Genomic DNA, 27,184 nt, shown 5'->3' on the forward strand with positions numbered 1-27,184 from the left:
ATATAATATAGCAAAATGGCTACTATTTTAAAGCTTTTAGCTGAAAGTATTTATTTCTAAATAGTTCTATTCCTACGTCTCTTGCTCTTTTGTATCATGACAATTTAAATTGAAAACCTGAGTAGCATACTTCAACCTATAAATAACTGGTCGGGGCTCTACCCAAGCCAAGTAGCTAGAACATTAACCAGTGAGACTCTGCCACGTAGACTACATGGCTCCAAGTTCCCTTATAAATTAACGTCTCAAACGGGAGGTAGTGATATAAAGCAATGCTCGAAAGCTTGTGCTTGCAATTATTTGTAATTATTAATGACATCTAAATATACTCATTAACTCATTCTCTTAACCCTGACAATTGTTGTCTTTGATCATGTTCTACTTCATTACCTATGTTATTATTTCTAAACTTGACAAAAATCTATCTTCTGTGTGTCAGAGCTGTGTAGTAGTGAAGAATGGATCATTTTATTATGATTTTTTTTGTGTGTGGAAGTATTATTTGGCACAGGTGCTATATTACTTTTTGGAGAATAGATAGGATCATGCCATTAGGGAGTTAAAGAAAAAACACTTAAGACCAAATCTAGCAACATTCTGGATTTGGTTGAGTCTTGAGTCCATAATATTTAATGTGATAACTTGTAGAAAATTTTTTTTTTCCCAGGTGATACTTCAAGAGAATTCTAGTGGTTGGGAGGCCTTGAATTTCTTGTGCCAGGATATTTCCATGTGAATTCATGAGTGGGAAGAGTAGCATGATTTTGGACTTTGTTTTTTTTTCTCTCTTGTCCTTTTTATAAAAAGCTACCTTGATTGAGAATATCAATGTGTCTTTCATACTAGCCCTTTCTGTCATCAATCATCTATTCAGTAATTATTTATTGTGCATCTAGAGTAGGCCAGACAAAGTGCTAGGCCCTAGGAATACAATGGGGAGCCACACAGACACGGATTGTCCCCCCTCAGGGATTCCTTGTCTACAAATAAACATACAAGCCAGAGTCATCATTGCAATCAATAAGTGTTTGGAAGAAAGAACAGAGTAGGAATACAGAGCAAAGATAATTGTGTTGAAATCTGAAGAATGCATAAAAGAATGGAAGATGGAAGAGGAGCCAAGGGATCCAGGCAGACAGAATTGCATCTGTGAGGTACAGAAGAGCTTGTCTTAATTGAGGGATGGGAAAAGATAGAAGCCAAGACGCAGAAGGGCCTGACAGTAGACTAGAAAGGGAAGGTGGTAGGGACCAGAGTATACTGGGGTGCCGTGATAGGGATTTTGGCCTTTCTCCGAAGGGCAGGACCAGCTACATAAATGGTGAAGCCCAGTGCAAAATAAACCTTTGAGGACTCTTTTTCAAAAGTTATTAAGAGAGAGGGCATCGTGGCTTATGACTGTACTCTCAGCAGTTTAGGAGGCCAAGGTGGGAGGAAGGCTTGGGACCAGGGTTTTCAGACCAGCCTAGGCAACACAGTGAGACCTAGTGTCTATGAAAAAATAATAGTTATGCATGATGGCGCACACCTATAGTCCTAGCTACTCAAGAGGCTGAGTGAGGTAGGAGGATCACTAGAGTCCAGGAGTTCAAGGCTGTAATGAGCTATGACTGGGCCACTGCTCTTTAGCTTGGCTGACAGAGTGAGACCCTGTCTCAAAAAAAAAAAAAGTTACTAAGAATTTTGTGACAGTGGCAGCAGAGTATTAAACCAAGTATGGGACCTTTGAAAGTGTCCTGTCCTGTGTGACTGCACAGGTCACAAGCGCATGATGTCAACCCTGCCTAAGGGCAATGGGAAGCCAAGGAAAAGTTTTTAAGTAGTAGAGAGAGATGATTGGATTGGCACTTGAAAAAAGATAATTCTATTGTTCTTCCAAGGCACGTTTAGTTAGTAGTAAACATTAGTATATTAGTGTCTCCCAGATCCAGGGTTACATATTTTACTAATATGATCTTTATAAGTCATGTCCTACATGCATAGTATCCAGAATCCACCATCTTAATTAATAGAGGTAGTAAAAGGATGAAACCTGTGATTTTTGCTTAAGGTTTTCCTATGTAAACCAATATTTTAAAACACTTAAATAATTTTTCCCTGTCATCATTTTGCAATATAAACTCAAATTTTCAACTAACTGACAAGAAGAGCGCTTAAAATGAATATTATACTTCTTGCTTAAAATCAACTGATAGTTTGTGACAAAAGAATAAAAATTCAGAAGTATGAAAAAAAATAATTTGAAAACCACAAAAGAAACAACTTTCTACCAACTCTTGTTTGTTGTAATAATTTGCATATTCTGCTTTGAAGATGTGTTGTTTTCAGATATTAGGTCATATTTAATATGTGGCTTATAATCTAAAAATACTGAGAATCAAATCTTTTGTCACTCATCACGGCTGAAACAAATCTTGATTATTGTATGATGCAAGAGATAAAAACGAAAAAATTCTCAACCATTTTAGTTTTTGCAATAAATAATTCTATATTTTTTGTGTGCATGTGTATTTCAAAACATCTTTCAGAGAAATAATACTATAAACAAAATAAAAAATCTTATAGTGATCTGCAGTTTAATTTCTTGAAACACAGAGAAACAACTTTCTTGAGGGACTTCAATGATAGAATAGAGGTCAACCTAGTTACCTTTTTGAAGTCTGACATTTCTAGAATTCTACAACCTCATGTTTGATTTTTTCAAAATTTGGATTATTCAAATTTATAAAATTGATTATAAAAAACTTCCTTAGCTAATAGTATTTTTAAAAGAATATATTTATTAGGTGCTTGTGAATTATGACAATAAGTATAAAAATATTTTATATTGCCGACATCATTTTTCCTTAGGTGCTGTAAAATGTAAGAAATTGCTTTATTTACGTAATATTGCTTATGATTTGTCTACACAAGCAAGGCATCTTAGAGAATGATGTCACACAGTTGGTAAAAGGTAGAGGAATGAAGGAGATATGGTCTTCATGCATTGATTTAGGATTTGTGAGTATAGCACAAAGCACAGTGGAGAAGTGAGTCCTTGAATTAAAGATACTTTCAGTCTAACAGGAGAAGAAAGGCAGACACAAGCACAGATATACAATCTAGTAAACAATTATGCTATATAGTCTGATCTGGTTGTAGAGAACTATACACCTAAGAGGTAGTAACTAGGATGTCAGATACAAGCAGGGATGTTAAGCAGATGGGCCTAATCCTAAAGATAGAGAACCAGAAGGCAGAGGTGGATAAAGTGAAGACCAGGAGTTGCTAAAGGAAAGGATGAGGTCTGCAAATTATGGGTTTGCAAATCTTGGTTGAGATAAAAACCAGTATCAGTTATTGGATCGCCACTCTTTGCAGTGAAATTATATTACAATTGCTTGAAATTGATAGGACATTCAAAAGAGTCCCTGCCCATCTAGGAGAGATGATAGGAATGTTAATTAGAATTAATATACATTTGAAAGAGAATCTGGTGGATAATTGTGCTGGGTTATTTTGGCATCTTGGTAAGACTTCATGAGGGAAGTGGAGTATTATTGAACTTTAAAAGACAAAAGAGTGAAACTGCTAGATAATTCATAACCATTATTGTTGCCTTATATTTATTTTTGTTGCTTCCTAAGATATGAAGTAAACTATAAGACTTATCAAAGGGGGAAAACAGGAACTCTGTCTCTGACATGCAATTCTATTCCAAAGCACAATTAATTAAAATGGGTTAACAGTGTGCCATGCAGTTATTATAACTGGACAAACACATCTGGGTTTAACTTGAACATATTCTAAGGGGTTAAAAATTTTAGGAATGGTTAGAAAAGACTATTAAAAAGAGAATTTAATTCAAATATTGAAAAAATTTATAAGTGTGATTTTTTTTTGCACAATTATATTGAAACTCAACCACTACACATAGTACAATGATGAATTTACTTACCTAGGTACACAAGTGTTGATTCTTCAATTGTTTGTTGTATAGGCTCAGAGAGGAAAAATCTAAGTACAGAATCACTCTGAAAAACAAGTCAAAATATAATATTTCTTCATTTCTTCTATTTATTTATTATTCCTATTCACTATTACATAAAAATATTGCCATATGTTATTTTAAATGGGCGCCTGTTATAGATTCCACAAACAGAGGAAAATATATTAGCAAATTGTTTAGTCAATACTATCAATTTACTGTAAGTTAAACTAATCTTTTGTGAGATTGAAGGTCTGATTACTTTTCATTTCTTTAAGAGGTTCAAGTGTGTTCTGCTCTTGGAGCTCACCATTTTTGAGTTTTACAAATAAGCATGAATTTCACATCTCCATTTGCTAAAAAAGGTGTATCCTTGGACAAGGCTTTCTGAGAAAAATTACTCTCAATAGGACACAGATGCTCACTTAGCAAGTAACTATTACTCCTCAATGTCCAATTTTTAGGAAACCTCACTGAGTATTGACCTCACCTACAGCTTTGAGAAATGTTAGGGGATATTTGGAGACAGAAAAATGCAAAAGGTTGTCTCTCTCTTTAGAACACAGTGTAGTGGAGGAAATAGATTATATTCAATGCTTTAACAGAAATTCTAGTTATGTATAATTTTAATATGTACAGAAAAGAGTGTTCTTCTCTTTTAAATAGGGACAATCATAAACAAATCAACATTAACCATATGAATTGACATTGAACTTCAAATGAATGACTAACTGGTGAATCTGAGAATAGCTTTTCCTTAGTGAAATTGGCACACATTCTGTTGCAAGCCATTATACAACCAAAGTAGCCTTCCCCATAAGACTTTACATTGTTATCTAAAGAGCACCACTGAGTAATTGATTATTTACTCTGACTACCTATCATGGGCTGATGCTATAGTAGCTGTCAAAACTTCCTGACAAGTCTCCATGGCCAGCCTTCTCTCTCATTCTGTGCAATGGCTCTTTCATATCTTCCCCAGGAAACTTGAACCTCCAATTCTGACTCCTTCTCTGCCACTGACTTTGTCTACACTTTAGAGAAAATAAAAGGCAGATGGAAACTCCTAAACTCTCTGCTTTGAAATCTACAGGCTCACACTGCTGTACTTTCTCTTTCCTTCCTGTAACAGTGGAAGAAATGTCTTCCCACGTGTTATAGATTGAATTGTACCCGCCCCCTGCCATTCATATACTGAAGTCCTAACCTTTAATACCTCAGAAGATGATCTTATTTGGGAATAGAGTCCTTGCAGATGTAATTATTAATAGTTAAGTTAGGATGAAATCAGATTGGAGTAGAGTGATTCTCTAATCCAATGTCACTGGTGTCCTCATAACATGGGCAAGTTTGGAAACAGATCCTCATAGAGGAAAGACAATGTGAAAAGACATAGGGAGAAGATGACCATCTACAAGCCAAGAAGAGAGACCTGGAATCCGTTCTTCCCTCACAGCCATCAGAAGGAACCAACCTTGTAGACACCTTGATTTCAGATTTCTGGCTTCCAGAAATATGAGACAATAATTTTCTGTGGTTTCAGCCATCCAGTTTGCAGGACTTTGCTATGGCAGCCCTAGTGAACCATCCAATGCTGATCCCTTCTTCTGTGTCCTGGACCCTATTCTTTCCTCCTCAGGAACTTTGTAAAATATTCCCATCTACACTTTAGCATCTTCACCCTCTTCCTTTTCTCCTCATCAGCATAAAATATGGTCAACTCTATCCATTTTAAAAACTAGCAAACAGATAAGTCAAACCACACAAAGTATATTCACACATAAATAATATCTTGTCATTAATGCACCTTCCAAATCCTGTGTTATTTTATTCTTCCCTGACACAAAGTTATGGGAAGAATTGTCGGTGCTCACACTGCTTCACTTCTTCATTTCCACTCGCTGTATGATAGACCACACTCAGGTTTCCTCCACTAATTGTCCTCTGAAAATGCTCTTGTCATCATTTATAACAACCTCTCTCTTTTAATAGTATCTTTTGTTTTCCAAATCCAATGGGAATTTCCTTAGTCCTTATATATCTATTCCATTTTTAGTGAAATGGTTTCTTTCCTTTGCTTTTATGATACCAGTTTCTCCCAGTTTTTTTTTTTCTATTTGTCCTGCCATCTCTTCTTAGACCTTTTTTTCAGACTCCTTTTCCTTTTGCTTATAATTTAAGTTTTAGTGTTCCACACTTCTAGTCCCATCTCTCGCATTCTTCAAATGCATTCTTTCTGGGTGATGTTATCATTTTTGGTGGCACTGCTAATGATGGACAAATCTAAACCTATATCCTGGATTTTTCTCCTGGACCTTAGCCCTCTATATCAAAATAGCTCTTTAGTGGCTTGCTTGCCTATTCTAAAGACAATTCAAACCCAAAAAGTGCACCACTAAATGCATTTTCTTTCCCCTCTACTCAATTTGGTTTTTCTAGTGTGTCCAGATACAAAACAGGGCTTACCTTCCTGAACCCTGTTCTCCTCACATAAAATTAGTTGTGAAGTCCTGTGGACTATACTCCTAAATACCTCATCTATTCATTTCTCCCTTCCAGGTACACTGCCATCTTACTAGTTCCAGCATCATCAATTCCCACCTAGGCTATAGCACAGGTTCTCAGCTCTTATCATGCTACCCTTTAATCCAATCCATTTCCTACACAATTGCCAAACTAACCTTTCAAATTGAAAATCTAATAATTAACTGCTTAAAACCTGCAGTGGCTCTGCATTACTCTTAAGAAAAAGATCAACTGCTTACCAAGGTTTGTAAGACTGTTCTTGATAGGGATCTTGCTCATTTCCTCATCTTCATCTCTCACCATTTCTCTTCTGGTGCTTTATGCTTAACTATGCTGAATTATATTTATTTCCTAAAATGTGCCATTCTCTCATACCTCCCTGTTTTCCTACATGCTCCTTTCTCCTTTCTTTTCACCTCTATTCATTCATTTGCCAAGGCTACCATTGCTCTTTTCTTTATTCTTGTTAGTCTTATTTACTCATGCCTAATCCAGTGTTTCTGTTCAATAAATACTTGTTAAAAGAAACAAACTGAGATCTGTCTTCAGATATAGAATACATTGGTGTCTAATGCAAATGTTCTTATCTAAGTAGTAGTTTATGCATCATTGTCAATTACTAATTTTCATCTCTACATATTGATCTCCTGTGAACTTGTTTAATAGGAATCTGCTCTTACAAAATGGATCCACATTCAGGGAGCTGACCAACTCAAGTTTTTTTTTGTTTGTTTTTGTTTTTTAATTTTGAAAGCTTAAAATCCAACCTCAGACTGTGCAGAATCTGTTGAAGTAAATTTGACCTTCTTTGGCCTTTTGACAACTAGTCAATTATTCGTCTTTGGCAACATTTTGACCTCACTACCTAATGGTTATTAAACTTCAGTAATAGGCAAGATATCTTTCCAATTAGTATCTGAAATGTCACCACTAGCTGATTATTCCCTTGTGTTTACACTGCCATAGCCTTCAAGTTCTCATTTATAATTCTGGGTCTATGTAACTAAATACTAATTTCTTACTGTAACAAGATGGTTTTCTTTCTTGAGGATAAATATGATCATTGAGATGAAGGGACAAATCAATAAAAGAGATAAAAAGGGTACAAAAATTAATATTGCTTTATCTTAAAATAGTCAAGTTTTAAATTTTCTTAGTCTTGACTTTACTTGTATGTATGCATTCCACAGCTTTTCAGCACAGTGCATCACTAGATAGTCTGGAGATTTATAGAAATGTTAGTGCCACAATTGCTCTCACTAATAAGCTACACCAGTGTTCTCAACTGGGTTTTTACTGACCTCCATGCGGTATTGCAACATTTAGTTGTGTATGTTATATACTGCACAACTCTAGGGATGCCATTTTTACATTGACTATGATGTACAACCATATGCAGCAGGGCTTCCCATATAAAAGGGTTGTCAGATGTAGTAAATAAAAACAGGATGCCCGTACAATATTTGAGACATACTTTTACTAAAAAAAAAATTGTTGTTTATTGAAAATTCAAATTTAACTGGGTGGTCTGCATGACATCCAGCAACCTTAGGACATGAGGTGTTTGGAAAGTGTGTGGTAGTACTTTTGGTTGTCTCAATGACTGGAAGGTACAGCTGGCAAGTAAGGTCACTTATCCTAAATATCTCTAAATACCTAGAAGATTCTCACATTATGAAGAATGCTGTTTTTCTGCTTAATTCCTCACATGGTTATAGTTTCCCAGGTAAAAACTCTGAATTTAACTACTTCATTCTCAAAATGAGAAAACTGAACACCAGAGAGAATAAGAGGTGGACAAACTGGAATCAATATAGACAAAAGACTAGTACAGTGTGGTCAGTAAGCCCAGGCTCCATTATGTGACCACTGAAAATGGCCTATAGACGTGAAGAGTGCAGGTGGGGGATAGGTGGGAGGCAGCTTTGTGGGGGTCCTACAGCATGCTAATCTTCTATGTGAGCTTAAAGCTAGTGTGACCTGGGCATGAATTTTAAGCAGAAAAGCATTATGATCATATTTGTTTTAAGGAAAGATGTTTCCTTGATCTTATCTTGACTAGTGCTCGAAGCCCTTCCATTATCTTGATTTCTAGGCTCGCAGTCTACAACCCCCACCTCGCTGCTTTCCAGCTCATTTCCTCCAGTTATATGACTCAAAAAAATCTGATGGCACAAAGATCATTTCACTGGTCCTAACCCCTGTTATATTTTCATGTCCCTCTGTAAATTTGGATTCCATGGTCCATATTTATTATAACCCCCCTGAATACGGTTTCTTAACTCCTTTGACCTATCCCCCTTTATTTTATTGTTCACTTGGTGAAAGAACCCAACTCAGGCTATTTTTTGCCAACTCTGTAACAGGCCTGCTGTATGTTGCTGGAGGAAAGCACCCAAGAATGCTCACTGATCTCACTGTAACCTCATGCCTACTACCCTAAAGCAGGTCTTCAGGATTTTCTGGCAAATTAAAAAAATATCATTAGTCCATTTACTCTTCCACTCACCAATAGGACTATTTCATTCCTTATCCTCATTTTTCCAAAGTCCAACACCCTCTCCCCTTCTTTCACTCTGCCCCTGGTTGGTCTACTTGTTGATGGAAAAAAATAGAAACAGAAATGAATTTCCATAAGCTCCCACCAACACATCTATCATCGTAGCTCACTTCTGCCCTCTCCTCTGTTACATGAATGGACTGTGTTTTAATTTGAGGCTGATTTGGGTGTTAGATCTCAAGCCCTCTTCTCTTCTCAAGGTCATCACTCTGGTCTTTGGCGAAGCTCTCATTTCTCTCTTGCATCACCAATTTTTGCTTCTTTTTTATCAGCACACAAATATGCTATAATTTATTTCAATAAATCAAATTCTTGACCTATATTTCTTCACACACTATTTTCCCCCATTCATCTTTTAAACAAACCTCCTGTAAGAATTGCTTTGTACTTTCTAGCTCAAATTCTTCTCTTTTCATTGTCTCTTGAACTCATTCTAATCAGGTTTCTGTTCCGAACACTCTCATCAAATCATTCTTCTTAAATTCACCAGTGATATCTATTTTGCTAAATCTAGTGGTCAATTCTCAATTTTTGACCATCAGTAACATTTGACACAGCTAATCATTCCTTCTTCTCTGAAATACTTTTTCTCTTGGATTCCAGGCACTACATTCTTCTGGTGTCCAACTGATTGCTCCTTCTTAGCCTCCTTTGTTGATTCTCCCTTAATCCCTCAAACTTTAAAATTGATGTCCTGCCTGGTCTAGTCTTCAGACTACTTCTCTTTTATGTTCACATTCTCACCCTAAGTAATCTCATCCTATCTCATGGCTTTGGTAATCAATTAGTGGCCAACAACCCCAATATGAATATGTCCAGCCTAACTTTCCCCATGAACTCCAAATAGATGTATCCAACTTTCCACTTGACAGGTTGGGATGTCTTATAGGCAACTCAAACTTAGTGGGTTTAGATTCAAACTCCCAACTGCCCCAATCTGCATGGCTTCTCTCACCATTTCCCTATCACAGTAAATGTTCAGATAATGCAAGCTCATATGTCCATTAAGGTGCGTTAGTGGCTGACAAGCATCCTGACTGGTGGTGCTTGTGCCCTAACAGTCGTTAAATATTTGGAACATTCCTTCTGTGTAGAACATTATATATTTGGTGAATAAATAAAGGAATAGTTAGAATTTGTCTTGGAAAATCTAAAGTTACTGGTCTTTGATATCAATGACTCAGGTAAACGAATTAGGCTATATGAAATGATCTATGAGGTTATATATATTTTCTCTTTGCTAGAGTTGTTTACCTAACTGATATGGGATTTTTAATGTCTAATAATGTCTTTTAAATTAAAAAATGCAGTCAACGAAGAACAAATTTGAAAGCCAATTGAACAATTTTACATTAAAATCTGCATAAGTTTATATTTTATTAAATCCAGAGTTCTTATTAATATTTTTTCTGTCAATTATATTAAGTCATTTGCAATTTAATATGATTGATTTTTTGAGAGAATTGATCAATTCAAAGTTACTTAGAACCTGAGTGTTTTTCCTACATCATATGAACATATTCTTGTTATCAAAGACTACAGAGAGTTAAAGTACTTCCAAAGACCAGAAGTAATGTAATACAATACTGAGATCAATGTTTTTTAAATAGCACATTAAGTGTTCCCATTTATTAACTGGCCAGCCAACATCTAGAATTGGCTGCAAGATTTAGTTTTAGTGAGTTAAAACAATAAGCTAAATCTCTCTCTCTCTCTCAAATACCATGAAGTGATATAAAAATATGAATCTAAAAATGAATTCCCATAAGAGTTTTAAATCAAAGTTGAACAGTAATTGTATTTTATTGTCTTTTTCATAAAGCAGCTTGTCAGAATGTCCAGTCTTCAATGTAGTTCAACCCACTATATTCATATTAGAGCTACATGGAAGAATGACACCATGAATAACAGTGAACTTCTAAAGCATCTTCTATAATTCCAGTTCGAAAATGTCATCAGCATTTTACCAGACTGTGTAAAGTAATCTTGGTTTTACTGATGGTACACATATGACATTTATCCTGCCTGCAATGTAATCTCAGCTAGCTCCAACTAAGAAAAGAGCAATGTAGTGACAAATGTAGTAATTAACATCTGGGTTTAGCAAGCAGGGAACAGAAAACATATGTTCACTATTAAGATAGGATTTATCCATTGGATTTATTTTGACATTTGATTTCTGCTTTAAAAAAATAACATTGCTTAAACCTTAAGTGAGATCATTCCTTATTTTAAGGGACTTTCAGTAATGAGCAACAATACTGGGAAGAGCTAAAATCACAATGAATATGGCTTTAAAAATTTCGAAAACAACAGCTGTTTGCATATCTCAGCAAAATTCAAATATGGGTGCACATTCGTTTAGGTGCTGCTATCATTTGCTATAACTTTTATTACATGTCTTATTACTCTTTATAAAGATCTTATTTAGTTTATCACACAATTCCACCAAAACAGAGCAAAATTTAAAGAAGCAAAAGGAGCCTTGTTAGCACCACTATCATTTGCTTGAATGAAACTAAAAACAGTGAAAGAAAAAAGTTTATATTCGTTTTGAGGAAGTGAAGTTAAACAAACAAAAGCCAGGTGGATATGGGACAAGGATGTCTAAACTGACCAACCTCATTAGAAGAGCTACTGGGATAGTGTATAACTGTGGTCTTCATTTACATCCGTTTTCTATTAGCAACAGTGTGTGTGTGTGTGTGTGTGTGTGTGTGTGTGTGTGTGTGTGTGTGTGTGAGTGAGAGAGAGAGAGAGAGAGAGAGAGAGAGAGAGAGAGAGAGAGAGAGCTGGAGAGATCTCAGAGATTCACAGGCATTCCTCCACTTGGGCTGCTCTTATATCTTTAGACCAAACCCTCACAGACCTCTAGCCCATATAACTTAACTGATTCTGGACTTTAAAGGAGCCTCTTTATCTCATTCCCTTGACAAAAAAGCAAGGCTGCTTACAATAAAGAATGATCCTAGAAGGGCACATATAATATTAATATTTGATTTTAGCAAGTTAAGGTTGTCCAATTTTATATTCAAGCTGCATTTTCTACTTCCTATTCTCCTCTTTTCCACTCACTGTCATATGTTGTTCATGTCATGTCTATATTTATCACCCTATTGTAAATCATTGAGAATAAAGTGTGTATTGCATTATTTTAATCTCTCTGATTTCTTCTCTACAACCAATTTAAAGCTCTTAATCTAGAGTGTTACACATAGTAAGTGCTCAGTAAAAATTTAATACCTTTAAAAACTTACATATAGTGATATAAAATTTTTAAATAGTTATAAATAAATATACCATATAACTAAAAACAGAATGTGCATTTTAGCATATAGGCATAATAGGATTATTGTTGTTTTTTCTATACTGCCATATGACAAGTAACTATGAAAGAAGAAAAATATTTTTAGAAGGATTTTTCTAGAATCAGAGATGAAGATTATCTTATTACAGAAATATACAGCACAAATAGTATAGATTCACTTTAAATCTCTTGTTTTATTAGGAAGAGGAAAGAAAACTTGTGAATGTATAAAAACAGTTTGTATCATGTAAAATAATAAAAATATTTATGGCACAAGACTTTATGATTGCAATGTTTATGTAGATAACTCTGTTAATACACATGAGGAAACAGGGCTGCAATAATAATACAAAACTTTAAAAATCTCAGAATAACATGATTTACTTTGGAATTATTTATGTAATTTTTAGGCCAATAATGCTTTGTTTAATCTTAAAATTATTTTTCATTTCCTGAAATGATATAAACAAACTGGTTCAGAGAGTGCCCACAAACATCTGGAGATGCATAAAGCTTTCAAGACTAACCCATCTGAAGAAAATTAAGAATTGACTGCATTATACATCACAGAGGACCTGAGTTTTTAGGCCACACAGCTTATTAATGCTGATCGATGTCTGATAACATCACTATTGCTCTATCACAATTTGACTCATATACTGAGTATTGTCTCAAGGCCTGTAAAATTCCTATGGAATAAGGGAAAGAAAAAACAAACATGTGAAGCTACAAAAGTCTTCGTAAGGCCACTGTTGACTATCAACAGAAAGAAAACAGACAAAGACTATGAGTCTCTTTATGGCAGCATCCACGTCTGATTTGGCTTTCTGCTTTCTAGGATAGAGTCTCCCAAACCTGGCTGAACATCTGTATCACTTGGGTTATCGAAAAAAACAACATAGATACCTACAAATTCCCTTATACCTTTAGAACCAGCATCTGTTTTTTTTTTAAAATCAAAGAAATCATGTATTTATTTGACAACTGCAACAATAATTGAGTAAACACTCATTTTATTCATAAACCATGTATACATCATACAAAAACCTTGGGTTCCATTCAATTGATTTAATCCAACAAGTATTTCCCAGTCTCCTATATGCTTAGTCCATGTAGGGTGTTAATCAGAGTATGGAGGAATCTAACCTGGTGTTTGTCCTCAAGACTCAAACTCTATGCAAGAAGGTAAGATACGAAAGTAGCATGAGATTAAATAATCAGGTGCCAAGTTACATTTTTTAAAAGATCCCAAATCTACGGTACAGACACTAAATATTAGGCATAGTTAGCCAAGCAATAAGGAGTAGGTGCTGGCTAGAGCTACCTGGCACACTTCAAAGCATTTTCAGAGACAATATCCAGTTGGCAGCAAAGAAAGATGTACGCTGCCACCCAAGTGATGACTAAATTAAGCTCTACTTTCTTCTTAGAATCTAACATTTTATAATTACTTTTAATTCAACCCAAACCAACAGGACAGCTTTGAATTTGAATAAAATGTTTGCTCTTGCTAAGACACATCCTCATCCCTGCCAGTTGGAAGGTAAAAACAGCCCTCAAACTTCAGCTGCCGGCTTTAGCCAAGGGAGGCCAAGAGGGGCAAGCAGGAGTGGAAATGGCTCAGGATGTGGCCTCGGAACATACTTTCTTTTCTTTTTTTTTTTTTGTTTTTATTTTTTTATGTTATTTATGAGACAGAGTCTCGCTCTGTTGTCTGGGCTAGAGTGAGTGCTGTGGTGTCAGCCTAGCTCACAGCAACCTCAAACTCCTGGGCTCAAGGGATCCTCCTGCTTCAGCCTCCTGAGTAGCTGGGACTATAGGTGTGAGCCACCACGCCCGGCTAATTTTTTGTTTCTATTTTTAGTTGACTGGCTAATTTTTTTTTCTATTTTTAGTAGAGATGGGATCTCGCTCTTGCTCAGGCTAGTCTTGAACTCCTGACTTCAAGCAGTCCTCCCACCTCGGCCTCCCAGAGTGCTAGGATCACAGGCGTGAGCCACCACGCCTGGCCTTGAACATATTTTCTCACCCTCCCTCCCAAGCTTGCTCTGAAACAATTGATCACTAGGTACTATTTTGGTGCCCTCAGCCAGAGAGTATACAATGTAAGCAATCAATAAACATTTGTTGAATGACTGAGACATTGGTTTTGAAAGTGGCAGCTAATATGCCAGTGCTCTCCAGTGCTCACATTCAATTTTTGTTTATTTGGAGTCTATTCATACAGTACTACTTTACTTACTTTGTAGTAGAGAAAGGGCAACTAATAAATGAGAGGTAGGTTATACATCTCAGGAAGTTACTGTACCCTAAATAATCACTGCAAAATCAACTGAGCTAATTATCAGGGTGATACTTTGTGGGGAAAGTACATCTATAATTTCAGCTTCTTTTAGTGTGAGACTATTATGGGACAAGATGGGATTTCCCTCCTTGAAACTCCAGTGTCAGAAGATGGCTGAAATATTCCCCCTTGAAGTATTTTTAGGATCTGTGATTTCACAGTAGTATTTCATGTTTGATGATATAAATGCCTTTTCCTTTTTCTCCCTTCTTTGTTTTTTTTTTCCCACTGTAACCCTAGACTTGAATTCAATCCGAGTTAAAGACAAGGTGGTACCTGAAATTTCTTCAGCCTTTCTTTCCCTAAATACTGATTGATAGAGAGTAAAAGCAACACAAAACAAAATCAAAACATCTCTCCTCGGGGCCTCTACAGTAGTACTTTAATTTAGCACATTTGCAAATGTGGGTGTGACGCAAACTGCAAGCTATGTGTTTGGTGGTTTTGTTCATATGTCCCTACGCAGAGCAATGCGTGTGACGGGCAGCAATATTCATTAAGCCTCGTTGTGCTAAACTGCTCCTTTGCAAGTCTTCCTTACTTCTGTGTGCCTTGCTCCTTTGCCTTCTGCCCTCATGACAGCCCTCTGCTAACACTTCTATCTTAACGCATCCTGTGAGCTCTCTCAGCTCACACATGTAGGAGTTTCCTATTGGAACCCTGCTGCCGAAGGAAGACAGATCCCAACATTCACCCTCTTCTCACCAGACCCAGAAATCAGAAGCTTCTGTACTTTGCACTTTCTTGCTCAAGCCTGCATAGGCCAAAGCCTGACAATTTCAAGTTACTGGATAAGTACTGGCGTCAAACAGTTTTAGTATTATCGATAAGAGAGCCCTCAGCATGTAAAGATGACACTCTCTCCACAATGCCTTCAGCACTTTTTTTTTCTTTTTTTTTTACAGATAACTGCCATATCCACAGCCTTTGACTACAGTGTAAGTGTAAGTGAAAAGATATGACCTTCAGAGAATGTCAGAGTCAGTAAGGGACATTAAGATGTCAACATTCTATGTTCTTCTTTAACATGCAGAAATCACTTGGAGTCCAGTGGAATGAATTAAGTTGTCTTGATCCTTTGTAGGGCAGAAGCCTCTGTCATAATTCATTTCCCATTACCCATAGATTGAGACAGAAGACCAAATATCATAAAAAATGTTGCACAATTTACATTGAGAATGCAAGTACGATATCTTGCTTTCCTATTGTTTAGCTTTCCTAATATCTGACACTCTTTTCAACAATTATGTCTTTGTTTCCTCCAGCTACTGACATTATTATGCCCTAAGTTTCCTTATCACACTATACTATTTCTATGGTGAGCACATACTGTTAATTTTTTTGTCTTTGCTCATAACAGACACATTGCAATTTTGATGTGCAAGAGCTGAGTGATCTTTCTGGAGGGCACAAGCATGACTGGGTGCACTATTACCATTCATCCTTTCTGCCCAGGGCTAGGCAGTGTTCCTGGCTTGGCACTAGGCAGCCAATGGAGCTGGTCCCAGGGCTGGCAATGAACAGGACTCCCAAGATCATTCTCTTCTAAGCCAGAGGTCTCTGTCATGAATTTCATATGGTATTATACATTGGAATGAGGGAAATTATTAAAACTACTACTAATATTTATTTTGTAGTGTCATCCAAAATTTTTTCTAAGTTTTCTATTTTTATACAAATTATACATTTTTACCACTATTTGTATAGTAGTTTATGTATCAAACATATATAAATAAATTATATATTTTGGAAGCATGAACTATTTAAAAAAAAATAAGATATCAGAATAAACGAGTTTAGAGGCCACTGCTAAACACTTCTCAGATGCAATCTTTCAATACCTTAGGTTTCAGATAGCAACATAAATCTTATCATAGGCTAATACATGCTAATGATTCTGTCATCATTCATTTATTCATTAACAAGTATTTAGTAAACATTGATAAGAGTTAGTAATTGTGCTATGCATGAGGCAAAAATAGAAAAGAATATAGTCATTGAGTTCTTTAAATTTCCAAATAGGAGAAAGCATGTAACCATGATGTTTTGTTTTTGCAACTCCCTTTGTCCAGCAGGAGTTTTCTCAATTCTATTTACCAACTGCTACTTGCCCTTTAATATCAACTTGAATGCCAGACCCTCTAGGATGCCTCCTCCAACTCACTTGGAACTGAGTTAAGTATACCTCCTTAAGTGCTCAGGCACTTGTCCTTTGATACAAAGCAGCATCTCCCGCTGAGAGTGTACCAGCTCGAGATAATATTGCAATACAATGTTCTTAAGTCCATATTTGCTAAGAATTGATAATAGAGTAGGACACTTGAGTATCTGCTGTATTAGAGGCCAAATGACAGAGCATGTCCAAACTGAAAAATAAGTGGAAAGATTTTTATAGTCTGAAATAGTTCTCAAACATTAGTGTGCATCAAAATCTTCTGGAGGGCTTGTTAAAGCACAGATTGCTGGGTCCCAGCCCCAGAGTTTCTGATTTGGTAGATCTAGGATGGGGCTATTAATTTATATTCTTATGAGTTTCAAGATGAGGTTCCCAGCACAGTACAGGAAGCGTAATTTGAGAACCATTTGTCTTAGTAACTGGTTAAGGGTATATAAAACTTTCACCACTTGCTCCATACTATGTGCGATCCAATGCAGTCATTATTGACAACTCAGGTTTTCTCTAGTAGTTCTTAGGACACTTAATACCTGAATTGTGGAATTTGCTTCTTTAATTGGGTCTATGTATCATCAAACCACTATATTGCCCAACTAGGAGGCACAGCAAAAAGCCAACATACTGAATCAGTAAGTGTATTTTATAGTTAGGAGGGAATTTTGAATATATGTATATTATATTTTTTAATTTCAGTAAGTTTTCTTGATATGTACTGATTCAGTCTATTATATGGAATTTAATTAAAGAAATTCATACTATGATTGGAGAACTAATCTCATCTCAAGTCTTTTCCAAGATCCAAGTGGAGAGAAAAAGTGGTTAAATTGACAGCTGAGAAAAATAGAGCTCTTTGTCCTTTTAGTAAGTCCTAGTTACGGGGTTAGTTGTCTTACTGTTACAATGCCTGTAATTTACTTTGAAATATGTCTGCATGTACAGCATGATGTTTATATATATATATATATTTTAAGTCAAGGTATAACCCAAGTTCTGCTGGCATTTAATAAAGACTGCAGAGTCCAGAAATGGTCTGCTAATGTTCTAATCAAGGATGCACAGTCGGGGGCAGTGGGATAGGGGAGGAAGGAAGAGAGGGTTCTCAGTATTCTAATCATGAAGCCCATCCTAGAGGCAGTCCATACATGTGCTTCTGTAATTCACTCATAACTCAATTGACAATGGGCATTTTATTAACTAGCATACTGAATGTTTGCTAGTTGAATGAGTTTTCATTTCTAAAAATGAAGGCTTGTTGACTAGTAGGATTAATATTAGAAATGGGGCTCTCACTGGTAACATTAAGGTTATTCAAGATATGTGGATTAGCTAAAAATACTCTATAAGTGTTCTCTGCTCTTGCATCAAAAGACAAAAAACCCAAGAGGTCTTGTACACCGTACCCTTAGGGATGATGTCCTAGATAAGTCAGTAAAGGGTCCTGTGTCTGTTTAAGAACTCTAGAGGATTCCATTAGCTTGGTGCCTGCTCTGAAATGTAGCATCTGTCTCGCAGGAACCTTTCATGGAAGATGGTGATAGGAGCACTTAGTAGTAAAGAAAGTTAGAGCTCCTTTAAGCATTCAAAAAAAATTGTACCAGCTCTGTGCATGTATGGAATGTGTGTGTGTGTTCAATCTTTAGACCCCCTTTTTGAACCCTATGAGAGAGAGGACAGAATCAGGGTTTGGCATTTCTCTTCCATTTTCTATGCTACTCAAAAAACTCCTGGTGGGTGGTATAACACAGCCCAACAAGGAATTCTTAAATGCTTTTCAGATGGGAAGTGACCGCAGACTTAGGTCCTACCTCACAGTAACCTATGAGAGAAGGGTTGTACTAGAGCACAGGAAAGAGATGGGAAGGCAAAATGGCAGATGCCTCTGAAAGCTCAGGGGTAGCTTGAGTGATGGTTGCAGTTTGAGATTCCCGTTTTTAGTGACAGTGGACTAGGTCATTTAATTCAAATATTATGCTGAAAATAATTGGAACAGCTAGACATTTGATTTTTAAACTTTGCTTGAAGATATCAGAAAGCCAAAAAGATAGTAAAGATTATCAGGCTAGGATCTGAGGGGAAGACATAGATTCAGAAATGTGAGCCTGAGATTTGGCACTGAATCTCTGTCGTGGATGTTCACTCATACAGGTTGGAACAGTTGAGAGGCTGAGAGGTTGAACAGAACTTTTGACCACCTTGCAGAGATAAGAGGAAAGGAAATTGAACCCAGCACTGCCAAGTAGGCTTTTGGTGAATCTGCCTCTCTTTGGGTTTGGACTTCGAATGGCCATATCTGAGGAATGTGGATGAGCCAGAAGTAGGCCCTCACAAGGGCCTTTTAAATAATCTGAATTGCTGCAATTGAATTTCAGCAATTCCAGATTGTTAATGTCCCCAGATTTCATAATTCATCTGTACCCTAAGGTAATAATAACCTAGGTCTCAAATGATTTCTAGAAAGGATATTGCAGCATAATATCTGGCCATAATAAAAAAGAAAATAACTTGACTCACCAGTGAGCAAGACTACACGACAGAAAACCATCAGAAACAATAAACATTAGAATCACGTGTTTATTGAAGTTTTAAGTAAGGTTTAAAAATAACTATGCTTACTATTTGCAAAGAAAGATTTTTAGCAGAAACTGGGAACTCAAATAAAAATGGATATTCCAAAACTGAAAAATATAATATTTGAATTTAAGAACTCAAAGAATGGGTTTAATAGTATATTAAACATAGATAAAGAAAATTAATGACCCAGAAGATATGTCAGAAGAAACTACTCAGAGTGGGGCATGGAGAGACAAAGGATAATACATATAGGAGTATGAGTATGAGGCATAAAGGGTATGCTGAGAAGGCTTAACATATATGTCATTATAGTCTCAGAAAAAAGGGAAGAGAAGAAAAAGTATAAGCAATATTTGAAGTCATAATGACTGAAAACTTTCCAAAACCGATGAAAGACAACACAGCACATATTCAAGAAGGCCTAAAGCTCAACCGTGAAGAGTAGAAACGATATTTCATCTGAGCACATTATAGTGAAAGTGCAGAAAATCAAAAGCAAAAGAAAACTCTTAAAAGCAGATAAAAGATAAAGAAAAAAAGTACCTTCACAGAGCACCAATTAGGACAGATGGCTTCTAAATGGAATTGATGAAAACAAAAAGACAATGAAATGATAGCTGCAAAGTTTTTAAATGGAATCATTGCTACTCAAATACTACAGTCAGAAAAAAATATCCCTCAAGGATGAAGGACTAAACCAAATGTCAATGTATTGAAATAGCAATAATGACTACTTATGTTTATAGAAACAGAGATGTACATTATTAGTATGGTATATAAGACATAGCGGGATAAACAAAGTGTTCAGTACTTTGTATCATAGGGGAATGGATAAAAATACTAATTTATATCAGACTTAAATTAGTCAGAGATACATGCTTTAATCTCTACAGTAATTCCTAACAATAAAAGAGTGTATAACTTCTCAGCCTACACAGGACAAAATGGAATAAAAAATAAATTTTAAAAGAGAATGGAAGAAAGGAGAGAAAAATCAAATATGTCAGATGGGCCACAAAGAAAGCACTTAGGAGATGATAGACTTGAACACACACACACATATCAATGACAGTAACAAATGCAAATAATTAAGCAATCCAATTAAAACATGAAGAGTGTGTTACTAGATATAGAAGAATTTCATTTGTGTATTTCTTATAAAGTGACAATTAAGATTAAAAAATATCAAATGATGAAAAATGTTGTATTATGAAAACACTAGTCAAAATAAAGCTGGTTTGGTAATATTAGTATTATATAAGAAAGATTTTTGAGACAAAAGTCATTGTTAGAGATAGAAGAGACACATGAATGTTAGTGAAAATTTTAATAAAATAGGAAAATGCCACAATTCTCTATGGGAATGATCCTAGTAAGAGCCACAAAACATATTAAGCAAAAATTAACAGAGAGTTAAAGAGAAGTAGTTAGATCTACAGATATAATGGAAGGTTTCTAAAAACCTCTATTGATATAAACAAACAAAAATCAATAATGATACAATTTGTACTAAAATACATATGTTATAATTTTTATTTTTTCTTGAACCTATTTAAGTTAATAATTATTTATGAATTTATACTAATTTATTAACATAAAGTTATTCATAGTATCCTTGCATAAACTTTAACATTTGTAGAATCTAAAGTGATGTCCTTTTTCCATTCCTGACATATGTCTTTTAGGATTTCTCTCCCTTTTCATCAATATCTGTCAGTATTTGACTTGATCAGTATTGCCAGAGGATTATAAATTTTATTCATCTTTGTAAACAATGAAATGTGAGCTCTATTGACCATCTCTATTGTTTTATTTTCTCTTTCATTTATTTTTACTCTTTGTTATTTCCCTCCTCCTTCCTTTGGTTACCATTTGCTTTTCTATTTATAACTTCTTCAAATGGTGTGTTTTCCTCTAATTTGGTCTTGAGGTTTTTCTCACAGGAGTGGCTACAAATTCTAGCCCCGCCCTGATGGGACTTTGGGGATTTGGTCGTAGATGTTTACAACGTGCCTTTCATGGCATATTTTATCCTGGTAGGCAGCATAATACCTAAGAGTCCAACCCGTGTACAGGTGTCCCTCGGACAGAAAACTTGTTTGTATTGGCAGACAGTCTTGTCTGACCTGTGTCCAGTTTATTCCTATAACTCCTAAAAAAATCAAATCTCCAGACATAAATTGCTTCCCAAAATGAAATCAATTTTATAAAACTCTTCTAGAGAGGACAAAAACATAGCAAAAATGGTTTCCAACTAATATTATGAGGCCAGCACATCTTGATTTTGAAACCTGGCAAGCAAGAACATTATAAGAAAGAAAAAGTGCAGGTCCATTGTTTTCATGTACATGATGAAAACAGATACTAAAGAAAATATTACATCAAATCCAGCAATACACAAAAGGATAATACGTTGTCAGTATGTGGAGTTTATCCTAGTAATGCAAATTTAAAATTAGAAATTAGGTTTAAAGTTAGAAAATCCATTAATGTAATTCACCACATTAACTGAATAAAGGAGAAAAATCCATTGATCATTGATCATCCCAATAGATTCAGACATTTATGACATTGAGACAGAGTATGTTCTTCTTACTATATAGAAAAATATTGATATATTTTACTATATCAAAATTAGGAGTTTCTGTTCATCAGAAGATATGATAGAGTGAAAGGACAAGACATAGAGTGGAGGAAATCTTTTCAACCTATTTAACTAATAAAGGGCGTCTATCCAGAATATATAAAGAAATGTTATAAATCAATATAAGAATATTAAATGACTCAATAGAAAAATGGTGAAAGACATGAATTGACACTTCAACAAAGAGGATATCCAAATGACCAAAAAACATATCAAAAAAGTATTCAAGCTCATTAGTAACAGAAAAATGCAAATTAAAAAATGCAATAAGATGCATAGCCACCAGAATGGCCAAAAATTAAAAGACCGACAATACCAACTGTAGACAAGATTGTAGAAAATTGGAACATTTGTTTATTGAGAGTGAGAGAATAACCTGGCCACTATAATGTTGAAGATAAGCATATTCTACAATCTGTAAATTCTACTCTTGGTGTATAAATAACATGTATAGTAGCCCCAAATTGGAAACATTCCAAATGTCTATGTATGTAGAGAAGAATCTACAAGTGAATTGTAACAGATTCATATAATAGAATACTATACAATAAGGAAAATTTATGAACCTTGGAAGTGAGCCATCACTGCATTGTTGGCTTAAAATCAGTCATTCTATTATTCTCTGTCAGTTCTGTGGTTTGATGGGCTCAGCTAGAGTGTTCTCTAATGAGGTTGTAGTCATTTGGTGGTTGCAGTTGGAGTCTCAGCTGGGGACTGTTCAGTTGCTGTTCCTTGTACTTTTCTCTTTCTATTTGATCTCTCTTTGTGGTTCTCTACCTGTTACACTCAGGGCAGCTCAATTCTACAGATGGCAGCCGAAGGCAGCACCCACAGGGAGTATCCCAAGAAAAAGTTTTAGAAGGTGCATGATGTTTTCTAACCTAACTTGGAAGCCATGAGGGGTCACTTCCACCATATTCTATTTGATAAGGAAATGACAAAAGCCCTCTTGGGTTCAAGAGAAGAGGACATAGCTCCTCCTCTTGATGGGAGGATGGCAAAGGAGTTTCGGACATGTGTAGAAACTACTGGATGGTTACATGGATGTTCTCTTTATAATTTATCCTTGAAGTATCTATTTTTCTTCTGTGGATTTTTCTGGATGAGTGTTATATTTCACAATTTAAAAGGCTAATAAATAAATAAATAAAAAGAATGTAGTCCTAGTCCAGTAAGGAGGGCCAAGATCTACCACGGTTGTAAAGAACATAGTTGTTCTTAGTGTTTTTAATTCTTCACCATTCTTGAGATGGTTAATTATGTGTGTCAACTTGGCTGGGCCACAGTGCCCACATATTCATCAAACATTCTTCTAGATGTTTCTGTAAATATGGTTTTTGGATGAGATTAACATTTAAATTGGTAGACTTTGAGTAAAGCAGATTATGCCTCATAATGCGGGGGGGTCTCATCTAATCAGTCGAAGCCTGAAGAGAGAGAACAAAGGCTGACCTCTTCTGAGCAAGAAGGAATTCTGCCTTTGGGCTCAGACTGCAGACTTTCCCTGATTATCAGCCTGATGGCTTCCCTGAAGATTTTGGACTTTTACCTCCACAATCACATGAGCCAATTCCTTAAAATTCTCTCTCTCTCTCTCTCTCTCTGAGATACACACACACAAACACACATACACATACACACACCTTCTTGGTTCTGTTTGTCTGGAGAACCCTAACACAACTCTCTAAGGCTTTGCTTTAGTTATTAACAACTTGGCTCGGCCTCCAAACTCTTACCTCCCAAGAATGTAGAGATCCATCAGAATTGTGTCCTTGCACTTTTTCTTATATCCTTGTGATACGTAGAATAAGGACCCTCCCAAAAATTTTCTAATCCCTGGAAACTATGAATATGTTACCTTACACAGCAAAGAAGACTTTCCAGGTAAGATTAAATTAAGAATCTTGAGATGGTGAGGTTATCCTGGATGATCCAGGAGGGCCCAGTGTAATCACTAGGGCCTTTCTGAGAGGAAGGTGGGAGGGTCAGAGTTAGAGCCAGAGAAGTTGTGACAACAGAAGCGAGGTCAGAGTGTGCCACTGCATTGCTGGAGGGGAGCCACAAGCCAAGAAATGCAGGCAACCTCTGTAGGTCAAAAAGGTTCCAGAAAGAACCAACCCACCAACACTTTGATTTCAGTCCTGTAAGACCCATTTTCAGACTTCTGTGATCCAGACTGGAAGAAAATAGATTTGTGCTGTTTTAAGCCACCAAGTGTGTGGTAATTTGTCACAGCAGCAATAAATAGATTTAGAGTTTTTAAATACAATTTCTTTCTGTTTTTTTCTCACTCATGATCTTCTCTATACTGTTTGATTCTAGTTGAAATGCTTCCCAGGCCACCTCTATTAAATCTATCCAGAGTTAAAGGCCTTGCTCAGATGTTCTCTTCTCCCTGAAACCTTCTTCTTATCATAATTGGAAATGATTCTTACTCCTCGAAGAGTCTAGAGCACTTGGTAGCACTGATAGTCCACTTACCATGTATCATTTCTTTAACATTATTTGAGGCTGAGGTTCTAGATCTTTTTTGCTGCTCTGCAGTTCCTAGTTCATGGATTTTACACATATTAGGCATATATATTAATTGAATGAATGAACCAAAGAATGTTACCATAAAATAGTCTTAAATATGTCCGGTAATAATATATAAAATAGTTGGTATCTCGTAAAAATATAAATTGTAACATACGTTTGCAACTTCATATGATCCATTTAATAACTGTTCCATGTAATGATTTAGATCTCTGAATCTTTTGTGATCTGAATTTGTGAACGGTAAGTGCCACCAGTGAGGAAACCTGTTTTAAAAGAGAAAAGTATGCCTTCATTAGTTTGAAAATTGGCCTCTGCATCTTAGCATTGTTCATGAAGTTACAGCTATCTTAGGTGGAAGTTGCCGATGGAAACATTTGAACACATTTGAAAACATGAATCAGATAGTCTACGAGTTTCATTAACTTGGCTGTGGTCACTCGTGCTATTTTAACTGTCATTCATATTAATACTAATTTAATTTAACATATTAAGTTAATTTATATATTCCTTCTTATTGTATTTATGGCAGACCACACATTTTGTCCTTTAAATACATGTGGGAGTTTAATACTTTCTGAAGTTAATGATGCATAATTTTTCAAAAAATTCAGATTGTATTTCTTCTGGGTTCACTAGAGAGGTTGTTACACTAACTAAATTAAATATTTTACCAAGTGACATATGCTTCCATCTGGTCTTTTGGAACAAAGTGACACTTTCCCCAAGAGTCTGACTTGGAGAATTTCTTCTGCATTATCTGATGGTTCATCTTGATGAACTGAACTTGATTAAGACTTGTTATTGGGTGAGATGACTTGCTAATGGGTAGCATTTGGCAACATATTTTCCTATTTAAATATATCTTTTTAGAAACTACCTAGCAGCTGCCTCTGACTGCAGTCTTACTGCTGCCTTATCCCCATATCTGCTTTTTGGTAGGGACTGAGGCTGGGTACCATTCTTCCAGGGGAAATAAATGCAGGGATAGTGAAGGGCTGTCAACAAACACACAAAAGAATGTGACAATTTCATGCCCACCCCACTCACTGGTTCCTGCTGGAAATGTCAGGGAAGTCCAAAATTCTATGTGTGTATATTTAACTAATTAACATTTTATTTTTTAAAAAATTTCTTGCAGCTCTAAGACTTAAAGTACTAAAATTTTTCAGCCAGATTTAGTTATCATGAAAATGAATACCAATACACAATTAATAAAAAATATCACATAGAATACATATATATTAAATATATATGTACGCTAACTTTTGGGGGAAAATGAATTTGATAAATGATGCATTAGGCTGGTTTGAAATATTAATTCATCTATCTGTGTTTGAATTTCCCTTATTGGTAGAATAAAACAGAATTCATCATCAATTCTATTCCTTTGTTAATGTTTCTATGGATATATGTACTAAAACATCTTATGTATAAATAAATAAACAACATTTGAGGAATTTTGCTACAGTTTAATTGTTTGAAACTTTTTGAATTATATGCCAAATATAACACAGCAATCAGTTATAGAAAATTCTATTTTATGATCTTTTATCTGACTGCCATCATGTCTTCACTCCATTTTGTTCAAAACAATGATTATAAAACACTGGACTTGCAAATAGATTTGATACTCTGCCTATTAGAGTAATCTGTTTTCTCAATACCATCACTGATATTTTGGTTTGCCCCTTTGTCTGGGAGAAGAGCCATGGTGAAAGCAGAAGAGGGAAAGGAAGTCAATTCTCCTCAAGCAGATTAATTTTTAAAAAGATTATCAATTTTAAGTGATTCTTTCATGTCTGTGTACTCTTGGATGGTACCTGGAAGTACCAATAGCCTGATTAGAAGATGACTGTTACATGCTAGGACTAATTAGAATTTTATTCTTCATGACTCTGACTTTCTGATCATATTTTCCAGATCAGATTTACATAACTCCCATAGGGCTTCTCTCAGTAATTTAGGAGTCAGAGGAAATCTTGCCCTCATCCTTCATGTATCTGTATCGTCTTAAGCCTTGGACGCTTTGGGAGTATGAGGCTACAAATAGTGTTCAGGGCACATAGGACTAAATGTTCCTCGCCTCCACAGATTGCTTACATAGTTTGAAAATCAATTTAGGTACCATTGCCAGGCAGCAGTTGTGAGCAAAGCAGTATTCTAACGAAAGCTGAAATTGAGAAGAGAACTGTGGGGAGAGATTATTAGCACTTTTAAAGTTTTACAAGTTATACCTATATGTGTCAGAGAGGTACAGTGTAGAATGGAGACATTTTTAAAACAAAAAAGGACAGCCATTAAACAAGGGTTAACTTAGACTTCTACATTATTAATGAGTAGGGTATACCACTGATGTTGAATTCAGTATGTGCAGCCAAACTTTGAATTTTTTTTGCCTGTGCATTTTTCTCAGTTATTCTATCAGATGTTTTTTGATAATTCTTAAGCCTGATGTTACTTCTAAATGTTTCCAGAACGACTTTATCTCTTTCTCAGTCTCTTGAACATGCTCTCACTGCAATCACTGTAATCTCTTGACTTCCTGATGTTC

The 27,184-nt window shown here is 35.7% G+C and overlaps 1 protein-coding gene across 2 annotated transcripts in view; it reads right to left on the reverse strand.

The window, feature by feature from the left end:
• Positions 1 to 27,184, reverse strand: part of PIK3C2G (phosphatidylinositol-4-phosphate 3-kinase catalytic subunit type 2 gamma) — a 336,298-nt gene that overhangs the window by 37,172 nt on the left and 271,942 nt on the right. For both annotated transcript variants that reach the window (XM_045554248.1, XM_045554249.1), the window contains exons 28-29: positions 24,788 to 24,896; positions 3,938 to 4,013 (exon numbers count right to left, since the gene is read on the reverse strand). In XM_045554248.1, coding sequence (XP_045410204.1) covers positions 3,938 to 4,013; positions 24,788 to 24,896 — 185 coding nt within the window. The remainder of the gene's footprint in view (positions 1 to 3,937; positions 4,014 to 24,787; positions 24,897 to 27,184) is intronic.

The sequence above is a fragment of the Lemur catta genome, chromosome 6 (assembly GCF_020740605.2).
Source record: "Lemur catta isolate mLemCat1 chromosome 6, mLemCat1.pri, whole genome shotgun sequence".
Classification (NCBI taxonomy): domain Eukaryota; kingdom Metazoa; phylum Chordata; class Mammalia; order Primates; family Lemuridae; genus Lemur; species Lemur catta.